Source organism: Vigna umbellata, chromosome 1, assembly GCF_029865625.1.
Source record: "Vigna umbellata cultivar VRB3 chromosome 1, Vumbellata_1.0, whole genome shotgun sequence".
NCBI classification, from domain to species: Eukaryota; Viridiplantae; Streptophyta; class Magnoliopsida; order Fabales; family Fabaceae; genus Vigna; species Vigna umbellata.
The window spans coordinates 9,477,854-9,501,037 of record NC_142165.1 but is presented as its reverse complement, the minus strand read 5'-3'; the positions used below and the strand labels follow the sequence as shown (position 1 = coordinate 9,501,037).

The following is a 23,184-nucleotide window of genomic DNA, read 5'->3' as shown; positions in this document are numbered from 1 at the left end:
ACAAACAACAACTTCGAAAATTATATATATATACAACCATGATATAACACATTTTTCTCAGATCACAAATTGGGTGGAAGAGATTCGTCTCGTGAACCGTTTCTATAGTTACAAACCAAGAATATAATTCAATGTCTATCTACATGTGACAAATACGTATTAGGTTATAGTCAATTAATTTCAAATTTCCAATTGAATAAGCTATTCTTATAATGTCTAACAACTTTGTGAATATGTGGGTGTATATGTATAGGTTAATAATCGAATTCGTTTACTATATACTTTAGTTAGATAACTTTTCTGCAAGAGCGATAAGACAGACATTTTGGTATGTGCTAAAATTAATATATGTAATTTCATCGTACACAGCTCATTTCTTGCTGTGTGCAGTCATATATTTACAACTATAATCACTTTGTTTGAATAATAATAGTAATAATAATCAATTTCGAATAAAGAAATGATGGCAGAAATGTGAATATTAGTTGAAAAAGCAAAGAAAACACAGAACCCCCACAAAGCTATTAATGAGATTCCTGACATGTAATTAAGTTGTAGGGATTATTATAAATGAAGCTCATTTCGATGGAGATTACTGTTGAAAGTCGTAGTAGTCTAGCTAGTATGGTAGAAACCCTAAGTTTTTCTTGCATTAATTGCCTCACATGATTCGAAGTTTCCTTTTCATACGCAAATAGCTCTTTTCCATGGCATGACTGTCTCCTATATATGTGTGAGGTTTTTATTTTCAAAAATTACTGTGTAAGGAGTGAGGTGAAATAGAATATAAGCAAGCATATACCTTTTTTAGCTTCTATTTCAAACTCTCATAAGATTTAAATTCCTTTTCTCTACAGCAATTATAAAAATAAAAGTTTAATGAACTAATATAATTAAATTTTAACTATTTAAACTCTTTTTAGTAATATCGATCCAATAACATTATTCAATTATAATTGATAAATATCTCTAATGGCTAAATGTCACTTTAAAAATAAATTTATTTTAAGACGTGAGTTCAGAGGTAGAAAGGTAAATTAGTAACTAATTGTTACAGATAGGGTTTAATTAAATAACTTCAACCCTCGGAAGATGAGACTGTGAAAGTGGAAACTGAAGCTGAGAAACCTGTCGTTTGGTTTGTTCAAATCAAAGACTTTGAATACAATAAAATATGGTTAAAGGAACAGACATCTTACCACGGTAGAAGAAAAAACATGAGACCTTTTACGCAACATTAAATGAGCATAGTTCCCATGAAGATTCATTTTCGAGATGCATGTTTTTTTAATTTTCAAGAATAATTCTAGAGTAGAATATTGGTAACGTAAAAAGGGAGTGTTTAGTAAAACTAGTTCAGAAGCTACATAAAAACTCAACTTACTAAAAAGAGAGATTGAACAAAACAATAAGAATGGAATAAAAGGATGAGCATTACAGTATGGAGAAACTTTTTAACATATTAATTATTATTGATTAAATTTTATCAAAATTTACAAAATTTTGAATAAACTTTCTTAATATGAATTACTCCATTTGATTTAAATATAAGAAAACAGTGATATTTAATTTCCTTAAATATAAATATATTTTAATACCTCACATCTTATCTGAAGTTATAATTTCATAAATATTATCTTAAATAAAAAATGTTATGCTTAAGTATAAGAATAATTTAGAAGAAATACATTTTTATTATATGAAAATAAAAGTATTAAATGAACTTAATTATTGTTTTTAATGGATATATAAGTTTGATGATGATCAAAATCAAGGTAGTAAGATTTATAAATAGAATGACTTTTAAACTAAACCCATCAAATGCAAAAAAAAAAAAAACAATGTGCATAGTAGCATTCCCTTTGTCACAAAACTTAGACAAAATTTGAATAATGTTTGTAATAAGTTTAAATACAATTTTAGGTTTAAATTTATTAAAAAAATCAATTCTTATATAATGAATTATAATACGAAAATTTGAATTTTAATCAATAATAACTTCTTTTATTAAATAGTGTGTTGGAGCGAAGTCAAAGATTTATAAATAAATAAATAAAAGACATACATGACTTTAAAATAAAAACATCAACTTTCCCAAAATTCCTCTGTTTCCTTTTACAAATAACAGTCAAACAATATATTCAGAAATCTATCAAAGCTGATGGATTTCAATGAAAACAAATATCATAATTAAGTAGGTTTTACTTATGTAAATTGTGCATGCCATCCTTTTAAATCATAAAATTCATTAACAATAATAAAGATAATGATTTTTCACATAAAAATTAATTTATTAAAATAAAATTGAAATTGAAATTGAAACATTTAATTAATCTGAATTTTCTTGAATTTTATTTACTAATCTTCTAAAAGGATGAGTTCAATTTCAATATATAATATATTTGAAATAAATTAAATACAAATAACATTCGCGCACATATATGTACATAAAATAGATGATAGAAGGAAAATAAAATTTTACTTCATTCATTCTTTAAAATACATGAGTACAATTATTATTTATAAAAAAAAAGGATTGTAACTGAATTTTTCTTTCTACTATTTTAACGTTTCAACACAATAATGAATTCTATCCATTTATTCAAGGATTGATTTAACAAAATTTATTTAATATTTATAAATAATTACAATAATTACTTCTACAACACCTAATCACAACCTAACTATTATTTCTACATAAAATAATATAAATAATATAGTATTCAATATGTCATTTTGACATAGAAAAATATTAACAATTTTTACTATACAAAATATTATATTTGAAAACAAAAGTGAACACAATTATTTTTATTTGAAGATTTTCTTTAAGATATTTATGTAATATTTTCTTTTATGTATACAATATATAAAAGAAAGTAATTTTCTATTTTTAACTTTTTAATGCTAATTCAAGATAATATCACGTTATATCTTTTAAAAAGATTGCAATCATGTTATCAAGTATAAAGAAATCATCTTTCAAAATTACAGTAAAAAATCATCATATTTTTGGAGTTTATATATTGATCAAAGATTTAAGAAGTTCATTGAAAAAAAAATGATACAAAAGTGTAAGTTTGAGAATTGTTCTTTGTGAGAAGTGATTGACCAAAATTGGTTTGTGCGTTCGTCTTTGTAATCAAGTTTTAATGCAGAATGAATTGTTGTCTTGTTGCTTATCAGAGAATCTACCTGTCTATGAGAGAAAAAAGACAGATTTTTTTTTGCTCTTCCTTTTGGTATAACCTGTATATTTTTAGATCAATTCCTGTCTTTCTTTGCTTTATCTATTAGAAATTGAAATTTATTTTTTATATATTTGGTTTTTACATTAGATATATGATTTTTAGAAAAACTTATAACTGATTTGTTGGAAAAAATAATTACACTAATTTTTCATACTTTAATTTTAATATTTTTAATCAATGCCTCAAGCTACAGGCTTAGATGTGTTTACCTCATTTTCATTTTGCACAAGTTTGTTTTTGAATATCTCACACATTGCTTTGATAATGTGACTCTAATGCAATTAAACTTAAGCTTTTTATTTGTTTTTTGAGGTATTCTTATAGGAGGTTATTGAAACCTAAGAATAACTTCCATCTTCTTGCATAAATTCTCGTATTTTTTTACATTGAATTGAGTATATTCAGACAGATATAATATTTACTTCTTCTTGCATCAATTCTCGTAATTTTTTACATTGAATTGAGGAGATTCATACATATATAATATTTGCAATAGTCTTTGGAAATACACTCACATCATTAATTCAACTCACCAATAATGTTGATATGTCATTTACATATGTTTTTCACAGTCAAGTTCTAGACAATATGTTCATAATAAACTAAACACAAACATACAAAATTCTCATAAAACAAGAAAATACAACATACTAGAATAAATGTGTTTTTTATTTATTATTAAAATATACATGACTACAATTATTCATATGAAAAGTTGTAATTGTATTATATTTTTTCCATCTCAATCCAATAACTAATTCTATTTGTTTTTTTTTTAGATTGTAATGTTTTCACAATTGTTTCGTAAAACACATTGAGATTTTGTGTGTCTATAGGGCTTAAGCATCAAAATTTCCAACATCGTATAGTATTAAGTTTTAAAATGTTTATTCAACCATGTAACCTATTCACAAGTGTAGTTTTAGTTTTTAAAATTGTTTTATATGTTTTGCTTTTAGAGTAAATGAAGCGTATCAAAACTCAATGGTAAATTTAAAAATTTTGCAAATTTATAGATCTCGATTCTTGAAAAAACTAAAACCTGTAAACTTTTATGCTTTGGTTCCTTAAAAATCGAGAAAACTGAAGCATAAATACTTTTATGCAACGGAAACTTAAATGTTCAAACAAATTTAAGTTTTTCATTAAGGATAAAGTTTTCGATTATTTTTAAAACTAAAGCCTATTGCTTTTTATGTTTCAGTTTTACTAATAACCGACTCCTAAATTTTATCTAAGGTTAATATTCGCGAAAGTTGCACATCTTTTGTTTCGCAATTTCTTCTTTTTCTTGATCCTTTGCATTTCACCCTCTTCTTCTTCGTCATTTCTTATTCTTCATCCTCTTTATAATCTATTCTTCTTCACGAAATCCTCCTCAGTTGTTGTCCAACTTTGGACCTTCACTCTTTGTCATCTCTCAAGGCCCAATTGATGAATTGGTGAGTGCTTATTTATTTTTATTTTATGTATTTTTTGGTGGAGTTTGTGTATTCCTTGAGTTTTTTTGTTGGTAATGTTTATATTTTTATGTTACCATTTGTGGTGGAATTGATTAGCTTTCCGAAATAAGACCATGATTGCATTTCCATTATTGCTCATGTTTCAGCTCACAACTTTCTATTATTATCTTAAAAATTTAGTTTTAGTATGAGCTTATAATTATTTTTTGTAATGGAATTTTTTTTTGTATGTTAAATATGTGATTAATTATATGCTTAAATATATTGATTTCTTTTGTTTTATTTGAGATTGTTGTTGCATCGAATTAGCCTTAATTTCCCGTTTTAGATTTAATATAAAAATTATTTACAGACTCCAAGATTTTTTTTTTAAAAAACACTGTATTTTTTAAAAATTAATATAATAAGAAACAATACCAATAATTTATATTTATTGAATTTTGAATTGTTCGGTTGGACAATTCAAGAAGATTAATAACTTTTTAGTAGTTTATTAACGTGTGTGTGTGTATATATATATATATATATATCTTAAAATTCATTAATATTTGTCAACTGTGTTTTGTATTGATATTTGAGCGCATATTTGATTCTAATTTATAATGACTCTCACTTTGTGTAATCTGAAGACAAAAGGTAAATCTTCTTGAATGAGATAAGTCACGCCTTGAATACAAAAACGAGATATTCATTCTTTTAAATATTACTAAAATTGTTCACCTAATCTATATGTGAGCATTCGAATTAGTCCACCCAATTTATTATTAGTTTCTCCCTAGATAAATTAATTTAAATTGTATCTTAAGTTAGTTGAAAATTTCAAGTAAACTTAATTTGAAATGCGACAATGATTTGGGTTGAACTGGTATGCTAACTTATTAACAAAATGTTTAATATTTTTTTTCATATTTTTCATTTAAATTTAACAATCAAATATAATTTTAAAAATAAAATAATTTAAAATTTGTAAATGAAGAAATCTACTTATCTTAAGATCATAAGGCTTAAGCTGCTAGTTTATTTATTCTAAATTCTAATTGCTACAAAAAAAATACGAATCCAAATTTTTTTAATAGAAATAATAATCAAGCAATAATATATTACTTTTCACTTCAAAAATTGAATTTTAATTTAACTTAATCTATCGTGGTACTATTTCACATCCTTCTCACTCACTGTTTCTTACGCCAATCTTAAAACACCTATGGTTTAGATAATTTCGTACAAGTAAGCCCAATCAAAGTCTTGGGTTGTAGCCCACTAAACTCCCATCATCTGTTTACATATTCAAAAGATAAATGAACAATTTGTCCTTTTCACTTTTTTTTGTCTATTTTTACGATTTTAATAAACAAAATGGAAAATACAATAAAAATATAATTTATTTTCCTCAAAATAAATGCATAATAAAAAATGAAATTGAAAAAAAATCTCGTGCTTTATGTCATACAGATGCATATCACTGTCAGGGCCAAAAGTAGCAAGTGATAATGATTTGATTTGATTTCTCTTTTGATGCTTCCTGATTTAGAATTTATGGTAACACTGATCAGGATAAGCATAAATCCTACTCAATTATTTAACTTTTACGATTCTTTCTTGCTGTTTCCCACCTAAAGCTACTATACTCATTGCAATGAAAAAAGAAAAAAAAAACAAATCAAAGTAAGCCAATACTCATCTCGTGGAATCATAGGGCATTTTCCATATCAATGAAGATATAAAATAAACGAAAAAAGTCAAGAAATATATATTAAATAAGACTTTAAACATTAATTAAAATTTTAATTCTACTTTTAGACCAAACATAATAAACTTAGTTATATTGTGATACAAATATCTTCCACTGGACTGGCCTGAGACTAAATGTATATGTCAATTATTCATATTAGTTTTGTTTATTATTATACAACTTTTTGAATATTACTTAGGTAGTTCATAATCTTCCTATTTTCGGACAGAATCTCAATTTGATTTTTTTTTCGGTGTCTCAATTAGGTCTTATTTTTGTGAAAATTGCAACAATTCAGTCCTTGCCGTTAAATTGAACCCAACGACGTTAGTGTCTTGTTGACGTAGCACGCTGGAATGAGACTTTCTCTTATGTGTATATTTATATTTTTTTAAAAACAAACAAATGGAAAGTAGGATTGTTAGGTATATTTATATTTTTTTAAAAAACAAACAAATGGAAAGTAGGATTGTTGGGTTGTGAAGCTGACTCTAACAGTTGCGTGATGGTGAGGTGTTGTCGTGGTGAAGGTCACGCCTTAGGGTTTTGGTGTACATTTTGTTGAAAAGACTAAAGTATGACATCTCACCTAAAGGTTATCTGCTTTCCTAAAAATGTACTCAACATCTTACATTCATCTTTCAAAAGAACCTATATAAAGAAGATTAATTGAAGAGAAGAAAGTTGCTACTATTTGAAAATATGTAGAGGAGCAGTCGAAAATATGAAGAGAGAAAAGGTGAAAAGATAGAAAAAAATGAAGAAATACATTCAAGAATAACTTACTTTACTTCACCTCAGTGAGTGAATATACAGTATGATGCTCTTCACATAAAAAATATGATGAAGACATCAAGAGATAAAGAAGAAAAGAAAAGAAGACAAAAAGAGAGATGAAGAAAAGAAAAGGAGAGAGATAAAGTATTGTGCCCAAGATGGGATAAAGAAAAGAAAAAGAGAAAAGAAAGGAGGTTGAAACAATTAAGGTTGAAATGAAATGAAGAAAAAAAGAATAAAGTTGTGAGCATATTGTAAAGAAGAGAAGAAAAGAAAGAGAGCATGCATTGAACATTCACTCTATTGCTCACCAAGCTTATACTCATCATCTGAAGCTCTTCCATCTAGAGGGAATAGAGAAGAGAAAGAACATCCAAATCAAAATTAGTTGAATGATCAATAATGCTCCTACTCGAAGCCTACATCATATATAGCTCTTCAATCAAAGGAAACAACTTCACTGAAGAAGAGAAGAGAAGATAAAAAGAGAAAGAAGTTGTCCTACTGCTTTTCAAGCTTACATCATTTAATGTTTCTCCAATCAAAGGAACAACCTCACTGAAGGGAAAAGGAAAAGAGCAAGCACAAACATAAAGATTGAAGATCAATATTGTTGCTCATCAAGCTTAAATCGTCTGATGCTCTTCAACAAGGAAGCAACCTCTAAGTTACAAGACTGCATATCATTATATTTATCCTTTCTTAGAGAGTTACTCAAGTTTGTATCTATACAAGTGTCATATTGTAAATGTAAACATATCCTTTTTTATGAGAGTTAAACATTTGTACCTTGTAGTATCCCATAGTGGATTCATTGTATGTTATGGAAAGAACTAAAACACTTACAACCAGGAGTGGGTAAACTCGGACTAGACAATTATTTAGGGATAGATCCTAAAGAGGCTAAACTCGGACTAGATGTATTGTCTAGGAATACCAAGAGCGACTAGAATATTCAAACAGGAGTAGGTTATACTTGGATGCCAACAGTGGCTAGAATACTCCGCCAGGAGTGGGTTATACTTAAATGACAGGAGTGGCTATAATACTCCACCAGGAATGGGTTATACTCGGATTCCAAGAGTGGTTGGAATACTCCACCAGGAGTGAGTTATACTCAAATGTTAGAAGTGGCTAGAATACTCAACCATGAGTGTGTTAAACTCGTTGTAATCTTGAAAGATTAATAGAACCTCTTAAGAATTCTTAAGAGAGAATTGGACTTAATTCAAGTTTGAGTATACTAGTATAAATATTGTGCCTTAATGTTTTCTTCTCTTAAACTATTGTTAAGTTTTTTATGTTATCATATGAAAGAGTTTATATTTGCTAATCTTACATACCTAACATCTAAATATAGTTCACGTTTGTATACTATTATTACAAACCATTAGAAGCAGTTGTGTGAAAATATTTTGAAAAAAACTATTCGCTCCTCTCTCTAGTGTTTTCTTGTATACTTTAATTCTCTCTTGACAGATAAAAGATGAACAACACTTCCTTTTGACCCACAAAAGGATGAATCAACTTAATTTTGCTCAGTAGATATGTTTCACCACTTAGACACACTAAGACAAACACTTCCTTCTACAAGCACCAAGTTCACAAACTCACTTAAACACAGAGAGTTTCTCTAGCACACAACTTTTAAACCTCTGAGTGAAAAGTTCTTTTTAAATTAGGTTTAGAAAAATTATATATAGACCCTTAACCCTTAATTTGAAAATTAGGTCAGAAAACTGAAGAGTCTTTTCACAAGTGTCATTGATAATCGATTATCAATAGTGATAATCGATTATCAATAGTGATAATCGATTATTCTAGAAACTATTTCAAAAATTATTTTCTCTCTGTGATTATCATAAGTTATAATCGATTATTCCAGGAGATTTATGAAAATATGAAATTAATTTCCATAATTGATTATCACTTATGACAATCAATTATCTCAAGGATTTTTCTAAAAATCTAAAATTAATAATAAATTATCTTAAGAGTTTTTATGAAAAATAAAACTTTCCTAAGTGCTATGCTCTTTGAGTTCTTCCTATTCACTCTTGCTCTACTAATTTTAAATAAAATACATATTACAAGACTTCAACAACTAAATTCTTAAATCTTTAATGTATCTTTTGAATTTAAGCATTCTTTAAATCTTCAACACTTCTCTATGAATCATCATCATCAAAATTATCTATTCAAGCAAGTTGCTCATCTTTTTTTTTTCTAACAAGCTAAAGGTTTATTTGTCCAATAAACAAAGCTTTTGGGTATTTATTGCATTAAATTTTGTCTAGTGAACATATGGTCACCTAACTACTAATCCTCTTGGATTTTCATATAAAAAGGTATTTAATGACTACATCACCCAGGTTTTTAAATACATCACCCAAATTTTCATATAAAAAGGTATTCAACGACAACAAAAAATTTATTAAAATATTTATCAATAAATTTTACTAACGGATAGGAAAACTTTATCCATAATTATTGACAATCAAAATTCATATGTAAGTATTTGTCATTAATTATCATCAATTATAAATTCGTCGATAATTTTTGCATTTTCGTTATTCTATTTCTACTTTTTTTTATTTCTTTTATTTTTCTTCTTTCTCTTATTTTACATCTTTCTCCTTTGGCTTGTCCTTTGATTCGGCCTCTTCTTCCACCTTTGTTGTTACCACATTCACATCTTCCCCAGCTCATCGTTCTTACTTATTTTCAATTAATTTATAAGACATATTTTATTAGATTTAACATAAATTTTAATGTTTTAACAATGATTTTTATAAAAAAGTAATTGCTAATAAATTTTATTATTGACTTTTATAATAAAATGATTAAAGTTCAAATATGTGAACTTTGATGCTTCCTTTTTCAACAAATTAATAAAATATTTAATTACTGACCAATTTTACACACACATTCATCATTAACTAAAATATAACTTGATAATAGAAAATTAGATTATTAATGAATTTTACCTACAAATTCATTATTAATAGAAATATCCCTTAACAATAAAAATTCTATTTGACCAATATTGACAAATCATTAATTAATAAAAGTATTTATTATAATTCAAAATCAACAGAAGTCATTTACAAACAATTTTTTAATTAATAAAATTCTCCTAAAAATTACAAAATTTCCTATAACTTAATTTAGATTCATCTGTGTTTCAAAAACTTAACTTAAAAAGACCTAACTCGCAAGCCTTTTTATAAAACAAAAAAAAAATACTTACTTAAAATTAACTTTTCATCATAGAAAGTATTGAATTTTCCACCAAAATTTTAAACTAAGATTTATGAAGGAATAATCTGGTATTTTACAAATCGAAAAAAAATATTTTTAAAAGATAATAATCTTTATGAAATAAAAGACAAAAGATTGAATAATTGGGTTTTTTAATCATAATTTTTGTAACATAAATAATATAATACTCAACATAATCTACTTCTATTTTTATACAAATTAAATCAAGTTTTATCATTAAAATATTATGTTTAATTCTAAAAAGTATATATAAATTATTCCATTAAATATAATTTAGTAATTCTGAATAGTTATAATTGTTTTTTCAAGAATGAGGGTTTTTAAATGAAAATAATTTTGTATTAAACACTTCCTAAAATCTACATTAAAATAAATTACACGTTAAGCTGTTTCAATAATTCCGAGTATAATAATTCATAATTGGCACATATGCTTTCATTATAATTTTGATATACATGGCATCTTCACACAAAAATACAACTGGAAAAAGGCGAATCGTAAAAAATGTTCAAATAAAAAAGTGTAACTGGGCCCAAAAAGGATAAGAGATGAACTATTGATTCTAGATATTTCGAGGGGACAACACGATAATGATACCCAGCTAGACCACGAGTATGCCACGCGCCCAATCCTACTTTTACATCTCAGCCCTCTACGTTTTGTATCATCCAACGGTTCTCACTTCACCACTTTCTCCATTTACTCAGACACACCCATCTATTCCCGCACGCTCACATTAGCAACGCATTGTCACCATTCCACCGAAACAAACCCTTTCCTTTCTGTCGTCCTCTGTTTTTCGAATCCCATTTGTCGAGGATTTTCGAACCAAAAACCATGCTTCTCCGAACCGCTGCTGCTTCGTCACTCTCCCTCTTCAACCCCAACGCCGAACCTTGGCGTTCGGTTCCCGTTCAGGCGAACAACGCCAGCCGCTTGGTGGTCCGTGCCGCGAAAGGATCCACGAACCACCGCGCCCTAACTGGCGTGATTTTTGAACCGTTCGAGGAGGTGAAGAAGGAGCTAGATCTCGTTCCCACCGTTCCTCAAGCTTCTCTCGCGCGCCAAAAATACGTTGACGAATCTGAAGCCGCCATTAACGAACAAATCAAGTTGCTCTTCTCTCTCTTTCTCATCGGTTTCATCTCACTTTGTCATTACATCGTTCTGATTGTCGTTTATGGATGCAGTGTGGAGTATAATGTTTCGTACGTGTATCATGCTCTGTTTGCGTACTTCGATAGGGATAACGTTGCGCTGAGAGGTCTTGCTAAGTAAGTAACGGTTTCTTTAATATTTTAATCTCTCGTTTTATTTGATACTGATACTAACCAGGAGTGGTTATTTATTATTAATGATTATTGTTTTGAAAAAGGTTTTTTAAGGAATCGAGTGAAGAAGAACGAGAGCATGCTGAGAAATTGATGGAATATCAGGTTTTTTACTTAAACTTATCTTACATATTTCTGCCGATACACTGACGTTGATGAACCTGAATTTCGAGTGTGTTGATTCGATGTATTTGTTTTATTTCATTTTCAGAACAAGCGTGGTGGAAAAGTGAAGTTGCAGTCAATTGTGATGCCGCTTTCTGAGTTTGATCATGCAGATAAAGGGGATGCACTGCACGGTAAGTTTTCTGGCCATACAATTTCTCTTTTATGTGTTTTCAGTTCAGATCTTATGTTGTAATTTCTTTCTTTTATTTTTGTTCTCTGTTTACATGTATCTGAAGTGTGACATGTGTTTGGTTTGTGGGTTTGATTGTTGAAATATTACCAGTTTTAGCATCGTCACTAGAATTGGAATTCTTAGTCGACATAATACTTTGTAAAAGAATTTGGTACTATTATTAGCATCTTATGACGAATGATAAATGATTTGTAATTATGCAAGACCAATGAATGTCGTGAGACTTCTTTAAGTTGTTTATTTACCTTCATAAATTATTGTAAATGAAATCGAAAAGTTATAAGAATGGGAATTTGTATGGGAATGAATCTAAGGAGCATTAGTAGACACTATTTGTATGAAATTAGAATTTTATCCTTCACTATTTGTATTATTTTATCAATTTAGGATTTTTGCTGTGTTGTCTTTAAAATACAATCATGTAAATTTAATTTTGATGTTTTAAAATATATTAAAAATCTTTTTACTATACCAAAAACTAGTGTGAACTCGGTCGAGTTTTTCTCTCAATCCTAATTTAAATTTATTGCATTTGATATACATACACGTCATTTATAGTATTTAATTATTTGTTTCAACAATATTCTTCATATGACGAGTTGTAATTTGTATTTCTGATCCTAGGAGGTATCAGAACTGAATATATATATATATATATATATATATATATATATATATATATATATATATATATATATATATATATATATATATATTTATTTATTTATACTATATAAACCCTTAAAATAAGAAAAACTGAAATGAAATGAAATAAAAATAAGAAACAACAAAATGTGTTTTTCTGCAATTTAAAATCTTTAATTAGTTTATCCTAATTAAACTAATTTATAGAAGTTATTTATATAATTTTTTTATTTATTTTGTAAAAAGTATTTACGGATAAACTTAATCACTAGCCAGTTTGCTTTGCCCACTAATGTTATTTTAATTAAATCAAATCCTGATTGGATGTTACATTTGTATATTATTACAATTACTATTTAGAGATGCAATATTTATTACGAAAATGATAAATACAAATAAACACTCCAACTTGTTCAATATTTTTTAACTTCTTTCGGCTTTCCTCTTGAAGTTCTCCACTGGATTCATTATTTGTCTGAGTTAAACACGTTTTCTTATCCTTGTTTCAGCAATGGAACTGGCTCTCTCGTTAGAGAAGCTAACGAACGAAAAGCTCCTTCAGTTGCACAGTGTAAGCCGCCTTTTATTGGATCTTAGTTCTGGTTTTGCTGTTTTCTTTCATTTGTCTTGTTTATGTTGATAATGATTAGTTAAAATGGAAGTCCCTTTTAACTTGATCCATGTTTTGGCAGGTTGCCACGAAGAACGGTGATGTGCAGTTGGCAGACTTTGTCGAAAGCGAATTTCTGGCTGAACAGGTATAAATGCAATGTAATTTGGTGTTGCAACTATTTTTCTAGAGTGCGATATTGTACATATTTATTTTTGTTTTATGCATTGCATTTGGCAAAATAAGTCTAATCCGTCGTTTCTTTCTTAGGTGGAATCCATCAAAAGAATATCTGAGTATGTTGCTCAGCTCAGAAGAGTTGGCAAAGGACATGGTAAGAATTTCAAACTCTGGTGTTTGCATTATTTTTCCCTGTTTTTTTTTTCCATGATCAGAAAAAGGTATCTTTATATCTTATTTGTTTTCCTTGATGAACTTTCAGGTGTGTGGCACTTTGATCAGATGCTCCTCCATGAGGGAGGACTTGCAGCTTGATAGTTACTGTTTCCCCTTTTCTATCTATTATGTGTATCTTTCTCATCTAGGTGAAGTTTGAGTCTTGTGCTAGGGAAGGAGAAACTGAAACTACGGATGAATAAAATAAATGATATCTGTTTTGAACACATCCATGTTTTGTAGTTTATTCACTATTTGATCAGGGGACAATATGCTCCCAATGTGCGATTAAATTGTCTCAATTTCTATATCACGTTAGAAGTGGATGTCCAATCCTACTAAAATCACTTGGGAAATCAGCTATTAATTTATTTCTTTCTCCTATTATATTTCTTTCTGCATTCCATCCAAATTGTAAATTGTCAAAAATGACTTTTACCTAAAACCCTAGAGAACGGTTCTTCCTTCACTGTGCATCCCATGCAGCTTTTCTTGTTCTTCTTTCAGCCGTTGTGTGCATCTCATCAAGCGTTTCTTCCTTCACCAACACAACTTTTTTTATCGGAAAGGACCATCGAGGCAGGTTGGTTAGTTATTGTTTTCTTTACCCAAACAAGCATCAATTTCTTCTTCCCTGTCAGTGTGACCTTTAACCTTGTGCTTGCAGAAAACTATGAACATCCATCCATTCAATATCACTTGATCTTATCTGAAAAAAATAAATGTCAAACATTCAAACAATGCTTACCCAGAAATCCAATTATTAAAAACAAAAAGAGAAAGGAAACTTGAATTTATAATTCTGGAAGTTTCATATTGCATTACAGATAACGAATTCCGAAACAGCAACTTTCCACTAGGCCGAAAAAACATGCAGCTTTCCGGAATTACCTTTCTGGACACCTCCTTAAACCTATTCTGGAATCACCTTTCCGGAATATATCTTTCACAGAATTCATTTTTCAAATACTTTCTAAGGCACTTTCGAATTTATCATTCAAGAATAATATTTTTTTATTTTGGAAATAATATTCAGAATGCATTTCTCACCTTCCCAATTATTTCAGATTACTGTAATATATTTCCGGTTAACACATACAACACCCCACTAAACACCCCATAGTACAATATTACCTTTCACTTCTTACAACCCTTTTTAAATCACCAACACCAATCCTTGCTACAGCACCTAAGGAACAAAAGCAGAATTAAACAAAATGATATAGTGCAACAAGAAAATGATATAGGATGGAGGCCGAACTTTATTATGAAAAGTTTTACATAAGTTTTTTCAGTTTTGTACACCTTTCCAACACCAATTAAAAAATAACATTTTTATTTTTTAATTGATTTGTCTACCAATCATTCAACTCATGTCGAGTGAGTGAGGTGGCAAAGAGAGTGAATGAGGTGGCAAAGAGAATGAAAAGAGGTTTTTATCCTAACCCTTTGGGTCGTGAAGGGAAGATTAATCCAATGAGAAAGTAGGTCGAGTTATCCTTGTTTATGACTCTGCAGAGTATAAATATTATCATGGATGTAAACCTTCAGCAATGTCTATGTCATTATCAGATCCGGATCATTGAGTGGAGAGATTAAATTTTGATATGATCATGTGGTTGATGGATTGTTATGAATGTTGAACTATGATTTCGTTGTATATTAGCTTATCCTTGCTTTTGTGTTTGTTGTTTTTGTGTGTACTTGTTTTTTCTTTTGCAATGATAACTTTAATGGTGAGTTTAGGGAATATCTCTCATGAGTAGGTGTTAGGAAGAGGTAGAACTGAGGTATAGATGTGAATATCCTGTTATAGTTTTTGTTTAGTGTAATATCTAATAATAGTATAAGTTTTAGTATATGTTTTACTATTATAAATTATTTTTGAATTATTTGTAATAACATCTTATATATTTTTTATGAGTTAACTATTTATTATTGTTTGTAACTAATCTTATGGTAGTTCAAATGTTAAAATAAATTGGGATGTTACACATTAAAAATAATTGTAATATCATATTTTATTTGTTATCTATTTTTTATAAAAAAATTATTTAATTATTTTATTTGTTGTATTTTTGTATGACAATTATTTAATTAATATTTACAATAGTAAATAAGAAATACAAGTACATTTGTTTCTTCGATGGAGATATAGATGTGAAAGAAATTTCAAATACATTACCTCTTAGGTTGGATATAAACTTTTTTTTAATTGAGGATGTGATAGGTAAACTTTTACCGTCCTATTCTCATTCCTATTTCATATATTATACAAATGATTATTTTTTTCCTTTATGTTAATAATTATTTGTTCTATTTAGTTAACCACTTTTAATAAATATTTTTAAAGCAATTAGCATACATTTTAATCACAATATAAAAATAAAATTATTAAAAAAATACTTAATAAAAAATTATACATAATAAATATTATTATTAGCTTTAATGTCAATAATGATACAAATATTGTTTAAATTATAAATCATATAAATATTTCATTACTAACTGATAGTTTATTGAGAAGATTTATTAAGAGATTTTATATAATGTTTAATTTTATCATTTGTATCATTATTGATGTGACTATGATGACCTATTTTTTCTGTGCATTTGAAAATACTTATTCTTTGTTTATTAAGGTTTTTATCTTCATTTTATTCATGTATAATATATATATATATATATATATATATATATATATATATGAAACTGACTATAAATAATTAAACATCTATAATGATCTAAAATAAAAACTAAAATTAAAAACTGTTACGGAGTATAGATATTTGAAACAAATTCTTAAACGAAAATTACTATACCGAAAAAGGAACTTAAAATACTTTAAAGTTATTGATGTTGTATCAATAATTAATAAAATTAAGTCATAAATCCATTTTAAATACATTTTGCTTTAACTATAGAGCAAGATTCATTTAATATAGCATGCTAATACTCAAAACCACAATATTCTGCCTAGTTAAAATTGGTTCAACGATTTTGTGCAACCAGAAACAAAGAAAAATACTAAGGAATGAAACGATGGCACCATGAATATAACACAGCCACAATAAAGTTGTATAGTGCAAGAGTCAAAATTCAACGATAAAAATCTCTTGGACAAAAGAAATTGAAACCAAAAACATTGAATTAAACTACGAAACACTCAAAAGTCTATTAATTCAGAAGGGGATTACTCAAGCGGCAGTTGCTTGCTGAGCGGTAATCCTTTTTCTAGCTTCCTCAATGATGGATAGCTTAATACCCTTACCCTTGGGAAGTGATACCCATGGCTTTGTCCCCTTGCCAATGGTGAACACGTTTCCCAAACGAGTAGCAAATTCATGTCCAGTGGCGTCCTGAACGTGAATTGTCTCAAAGCTACCCTTATGCTTCTCCCTGTTCTTAATAACTCCAACACGACCCCTGTTTCTTCCTCCAGTAACCATAACAACATTCCCGACATCAAATTTGATAAAATCAACGATCTTGTTTTCCTCAAGATCCAGCTTAATGGTGTCATTAGCTCTGATGACAGGATCTGGGTAACGGATGGTACGACCATCATAAGTGTTCAGGTATGGAATACCTTTCTGGCCAAATTGCACTGACCTAACCTTGCAGAGCTTGAACTGTCACATACACAAAAACAAACACATTAAACTAACTAAGCAAGTTCAAAAGTTGACATTTAATGGTTCATTAGCCTCCAAATTCCTTAGCCTGCATATACAACACCGCAACACAGTAAAGCCAGTCTTCTATATTATTAATTACTTTTATGTTAACAGTATAATGGCGAAAAGGTTAGTAATGAATAAAAAATATTCTATATAACCATAATAAGTACCTCAAAAGTAAAATGGTAAAATAAGAGTATATAAAGTACCTTTGCCTCATCATCCCTGATAGAATGAAGACGGAAACGACCTTTGGTATCATAGAGCAGGCGGAAGTTCTCGTTTGTTTTTGGGATGGATACAACATCTGCAAAGAGAAATAAAATTTCAATGAAATTATGGCTCTAGCTAAAACAATGGAATTACACTGCAAATGACAAACACATGGCCCAGTGGATGGACCGGCTGGAGAGAACCAGCTACAAGCCTCTTGGACTAATTTGATCATCAAATTCAAGCTCAAGGTTTACCATAATAAAATCATATAACATGACGACTCAAGAAACACCTGGTAAACATTTACAATTTACGACTCATACATATAGTCTGGGTATAGTGAGTAAATATCAAATTCAAACATCAATAACACGGCCATAAACAATAGCATATTATTAACCCCTACACCTTCAACCCTAAAATACAATACCGCATAAATTGTGCCTTATAAAATCATTCAAAAAGTTATTCTACAAAATAACGAGCCACAAACGTACCCATGAAACCAGAAGGGTATGTCTTGTCTGTCCTGACTTTGCCATCGACAAGAACATGTCGTTGCATCAGAATAGCAATGACCTCACGGTAGGTCAGTGCATACTTCAACCGGTTTCGCAGGATGAGTATGAGGGGAAGGCACTCCCTCGATTTGTGGGGTCCAGATGAGGGTTTGGGCGCCTGTGCAGGAGAAAAAGAGTACACGTTAGTCACTAAAAATAATTCCCTTAAAAATGATCAAACGACGAAAAAACTTTCACTTACAAATGCACCACCCAGTTTGTCAAGCATCCAATGCTTAGGAGCATTGAGCCTCTTCAAATGTTTCTTCAATCCCCTAGCCTGTAACAGTCACAAACACCAAAAAAATATCAAAACACAATCTAAAAAGAGAGATTCAAACAACAAAACCTAAATTTAATAAATAAAACTTAGGTTATACCAATGGATCCTAAAAAAAATATCATATTAAAACCCTATCTCCCTCCGTTGATTTTTGATAAATAAAATGCAACACAGAGTAAAATCTAAAAGACTCGGTGTTCAGAATTCAAAGACATAACCAATGATTAAAAACACTATACGCGCCATTTCGTTTAATGAAGATTCAAACCGAACAGAAAACGTAGAAAAATATGAAACAGATCGAAACCTAATATGAAGATGAAAATGAGAATGTATCAAAATCATAATCAAGAGCAGAAAGAAGATACGAACCATTTTGGAATCGCAGAGGAAACTAGTGCTCCACTCCTACGGCACTGAACAAACTCAACGCGCTGCGCACTTATGAAGAGGGTTTTTCATCAAACCCTAATTTGTGTTGGAGTTCTGGACCATGGGCCAATATTATTATTTTTTTAGTTTTCAACCCAGGCTTGAGGCCCATTAAAATTTTGGCCCATATTCAATAATAACTCTTTTTATAATAGTCAGTTTTTTTATGTTATGATTTAGAGATTTTAAAAATACGTATATACGCCGTATTTGTCTGGATAAAAAATTATAAGAATAAAAATAATAATAATTGTTTAAACTAATATTAGTCTTTACAAAAGATTTCATAAATTAATCTATGTATTTATTAAAATAAAAATTTCATTCTAGATTAACCTAAAATTTTATCTATCATCAAATTTTAATTGATAATTATAAGATGTGTTTTTATTGTTAAAGTTTAAGATAACGTAATTATATCAGTTTTTTTTTTTTGCCACACAGTACAATTTAGCTTTATTATTTTATTTTATATCAGGAACACATATGTTTATTTACTTTTCTTTAAGATAATAAAAACTAATAAAATTATTATTATTGTTATTACTAATTATAAAATTAAATATAATTAATTTATATATTTTTTGTATGCAATTTTTAAGTATAAAAATCATTAACTTTAAATAAAAATGATCAAATCAAAAAAATAATTAAATTTAAAAAAACAAGTAAAACAAATAAAATAATTATTTTAATTTTAAGAAGTATTTATTTAAAGATAGCATTAGAAAACAAATATAGATACTAAAAAAATCCTTTATAATATACTAGTCTAAGCTCAAGTGTTATTGTGTCTATGTATATTTTATTTACCTATTAATTATTTAAATTTTTAAAAGTAGTAATTATGAGTATAAAATTGAAAAAAATATGAATATATATATAGATATTTGAGATTGAAATTCTAAAATAATTTTTGAGGACTGGAAAGATCCCTTTCACAATCATTCTATGTATAATAAAGTGTTGATACAAAGTACATGATAAATAGGGTAACCCTAGACACAAGTATAATGATGATAAATAGGGTAAATATTCTAACACTCCCCCAAGCTGGAGCATACAAATTGTATATATCAAGCTTTGAATAAATAAACTCAATTTGAGGACCTCCTTAATGACTTAGTCAACACATCTGCGAGTTGATCGTTTGAACCAACAAACTCAATACATATTTCTTTAGTCAACAACTTTTTACAAACAAAATGACAATCAATTTCTATATGTTTAGTCCTCTCGTGGAATACTGGATTTGACCTGCAATGTGGAGAGTAGCTTGATTATCACAATATATCTTCATAGTATGGATGTCACAAAAGTTAAGCTCTTGAAGGAATTGTTTCACTCATATAAGTTCACATGTTACTGACACCATCGCCCTATACTTGACTTCAGCAGTTGATCGAGCTACTACATTCTACTTCTTACTTTTCCATGAAATAAGCTTTCCTCCCAGAAAACACAATATCTTTTAGTAGTGTGTCTATCAATAGGCAAACCTACCTAATCTACATTACAATACCCAGAAACTTGAATGCTTCTTTTATCTTCATATAACAATCTTTGCCCGATTGTCTTTTTGACATACCTTAAAATGAGAACGAGAGCATTCCAATGGTCAACACATGGAGCCTACTTGAATTAATTAACCACTCCAACTAAAAAGGACATATATAGCCTTGTAATAGTGGGATAAATCAATTTTGCAACTAGCCTCCTATACCTCTATGGATCGGAGAATAATTCACCTTCTTTTGTCCTTAATTTCTGGTTTAAGTCCATCAGACTGTCTACCGGTCTGCAATCAATCATGTTTGTTTCTTGTAATATATCAAGAGCATACTTCCCTTAGGAGATTACAACTCCAATCTTTTGATTGCGCTACTTTAATGTTGAAGAAGTATTTGAGACTTCCAAGATCCTTGGTTTGAAAATATCTACACAAGTACTCTTTCAGTTGAGATATTCCAACAACATAATTTCCTGTAATGACAATATCATCAACATATACTATTAAGTAAACACATTTCCCAAGAAAAGAATGTTAGTAAAAAACCGAATGGTCTGCTTCACTACATTTTAGCCCAAATTCTTGAGCACTGGAGCTAAACTTTTCAAACTAAGCACGTGGTAATTGCTTGAGGCTATATAGAGATCGATGCAATTGGCATACCGTACCAGACTCCCTCTGAGCAACATACCTAGGAGGTTGCTCCATGTAAACTTCTTCCTCAATATCACCATGTAGAAAGGCATTCTTGATATCCAATTGATGAAGTGGCCAATAACGAATGACAACCATGGCAAAGAAGAGACGAATATTAGTCATCTTGGCTACATGAGAGAAAGTGTCACAATAATCAAGACCATAAACATGAATGTAACCTTTTGAAACAAGTCGAGCTTTGAGGCGATCCATTTAACCATCAGGACCGACTTTAACTACATACACCCATTTTCAATCAACCACTTTTTTTTCCCGGGAGAAGGCACGAACGACCAAGTATGACTATGGTCAAGAACATGCATTTCTACAATCAAAAAGACAATTAGGGACAAAGTTTAGATTGAGGAAGGGAGACAAGGAAACATGACTGACTCATTTTGAGGAAGTTTTTAAAGTCATTTGAAAGGGTTATGAAATGAGGTTTTTCTCGAAAGGAAATAGATGATAACAAAGAAGTATTATCAGAAATGTGATCAGAAGCACTTGAGTTAATTATCCATGAATTTTGACCTTCCATGGACTGAGAAATGTAGGTTTTATACTAGGAGATTGAGATGGTTGTGCCAAGCTATTAGACTTTGACCTTAGATACTCTTGATATTCATCCTCGGTGAACTTAGAAGTGGAAGATTCAGTATTCAAAATATTGACGATTTTGGAAGGGAAACCATGTAAGGAATAACAATTCTATTGAGTGTGAGCCATCCTTTTAAAGTATATGCATTGAGGATGTTCGCGACCTCCTTATCCTCCTCCTCTAGTGCCACATTTTCATCTTCCACATGTGACAACCATGACAGATGGTTCCACTAGTTCATGTGCTTCATGAGTTTGAGGTGTTGGGACACACAAAAGGCGAGTGATCAATGTTTCCATAAATGGGACGTCATGACTGGTTAGAAGTTGATCTCTGAGATGATTAAAATTGTGATGTAGGGCACGAAGGATCAAAACATTTGTAATATTTGTCTAGTTTCTTCTTGATATCTTCTAATGAGTCCACTTCAAAAAACATCTTGAGTTCTTCGGCAGCAAATTAGGCTTCATCCATGAAGAACACCATATCATGTTTGTTGTGTCATAGAGACATTGAATATCGTTGACATAAATACTTTGAGCTTTCTTCCAAAAGGAGTGACAAGTTTTGAAAGCTCTTAGAGATATAAGAAGTTTGGATTCCACATATTGCCATAATAGAACACACAACTGAAAATTGGTTGTTTCCACTGGCCAGGTTTATTAACTCGTATATGGCCTCCATCTCGCTCAAGGTGATCATAATGACCTTGACCAAGAAACCACATCTCAACGACAGCCGACCAAGATAAGTAATTTTTCCATTTAACTTTTCAGATGTGATGGACTGACTTCCGAAAAAAGAGATGGCACTGCCATAAGCCATTTCGGATCAAGGGATAACGAATCCGAAGGAGAAACTGCAAACCCTAGGTGACTATCGAAAGGGTTTCCTCCGGACGTGAACAGAACACGACTCGAAGGGGTAGAATGGAGAGTGGAGAGGCTAGCGACCGCTATGGAGGTGGCGCGGTGGTGTTTTGACAAGTAGACGGCGGCACGTGAGCAATACACGCATGTTTGCGACGCACAAAGATGTTACGCGTGGCGACACGTGGAGGAGAATGGAGTTCCAACACCGGTGGGATTGGTTGTCACGTGGTGAGGCGAACTAGATCTGGTGGTCACCGGACGAAACTATGACTATGGCCAGCGGCGGACAGTGGCGAACGACATCAGAATGGGAAGGAACAGAGGTTTATGGTGACAAACTTTAGTGGACAACTTCTCACATTAGCAAAATAGTGCCAGATAATGATGGACAACGACAAACGGTGCAGGACGGTCGCAAACGATGCCAGATAGTTGCAGACAACCACTAGGGTTTGGAGACTAGACTAAAACCAGAGTGAGATTTACCCG

The 23,184-nt window shown here is 29.9% G+C and overlaps 2 protein-coding genes across 2 annotated transcripts; one reads left to right on the top strand and one right to left on the bottom strand.

Moving 5' to 3' along the window:
* The first annotated feature begins 11,221 nt into the window (after positions 1-11,221).
* On the top strand, positions 11,222-14,075 carry LOC124848266 (ferritin-2, chloroplastic). Its single transcript, XM_047325909.2, has 8 exons — positions 11,222-11,617; positions 11,696-11,779; positions 11,881-11,941; positions 12,048-12,135; positions 13,352-13,413; positions 13,535-13,600; positions 13,723-13,786; positions 13,895-14,075. Exons 1-8 carry the CDS (start codon positions 11,343-11,345, stop codon positions 13,945-13,947), a joined length of 753 nt encoding a protein of 250 aa, XP_047181865.1. The 5' UTR covers positions 11,222-11,342; the 3' UTR covers positions 13,948-14,075.
* A 2,801-nt stretch (positions 14,076-16,876) lies between these two features.
* On the bottom strand, positions 16,877-19,095 carry LOC124848268 (small ribosomal subunit protein eS4z). Its single transcript, XM_047325910.2, has 5 exons — positions 18,960-19,095; positions 18,507-18,584; positions 18,242-18,422; positions 17,738-17,835; positions 16,877-17,480 (listed from the first exon to the last, which is right to left on the bottom strand). Exons 1-5 carry the CDS (start codon positions 18,960-18,962, stop codon positions 17,046-17,048), a joined length of 795 nt encoding a protein of 264 aa, XP_047181866.1. The 5' UTR covers positions 18,963-19,095; the 3' UTR covers positions 16,877-17,045.
* Between the last annotated feature and the right edge of the window lie 4,089 nt (positions 19,096-23,184).

What these genes read in the sequence shown, in the direction of transcription:
- LOC124848266 (XM_047325909.2), top strand. Translation starts at nt 11,343, where the DNA reads ATGCTTCTCCGAACCGCTGCTGCTTCGTCACTCTCCCTCTTCAACCCC. An exon ending in GCGCTGAGAGGTCTTGCTAA is followed by an intron (nt 11,780 to 11,880) that starts GTAAGTAACGGT and finishes GTTTTGAAAAAG; the next exon opens with GTTTTTTAAGGAATCGAGTG. An exon ending in TAAAGGGGATGCACTGCACG is followed by an intron (nt 12,136 to 13,351) that starts GTAAGTTTTCTG and finishes TCCTTGTTTCAG; the next exon opens with CAATGGAACTGGCTCTCTCG.
- LOC124848268 (XM_047325910.2), bottom strand. An exon ending in ACAAACTGGGTGGTGCATTT is followed by an intron (nt 18,423 to 18,506) that starts GTAAGTGAAAGT and finishes TCTCCTGCACAG; the next exon opens with GCGCCCAAACCCTCATCTGG. An exon ending in TCAGGGATGATGAGGCAAAG is followed by an intron (nt 17,481 to 17,737) that starts GTACTTTATATA and finishes TGTATGTGACAG; the next exon opens with TTCAAGCTCTGCAAGGTTAG.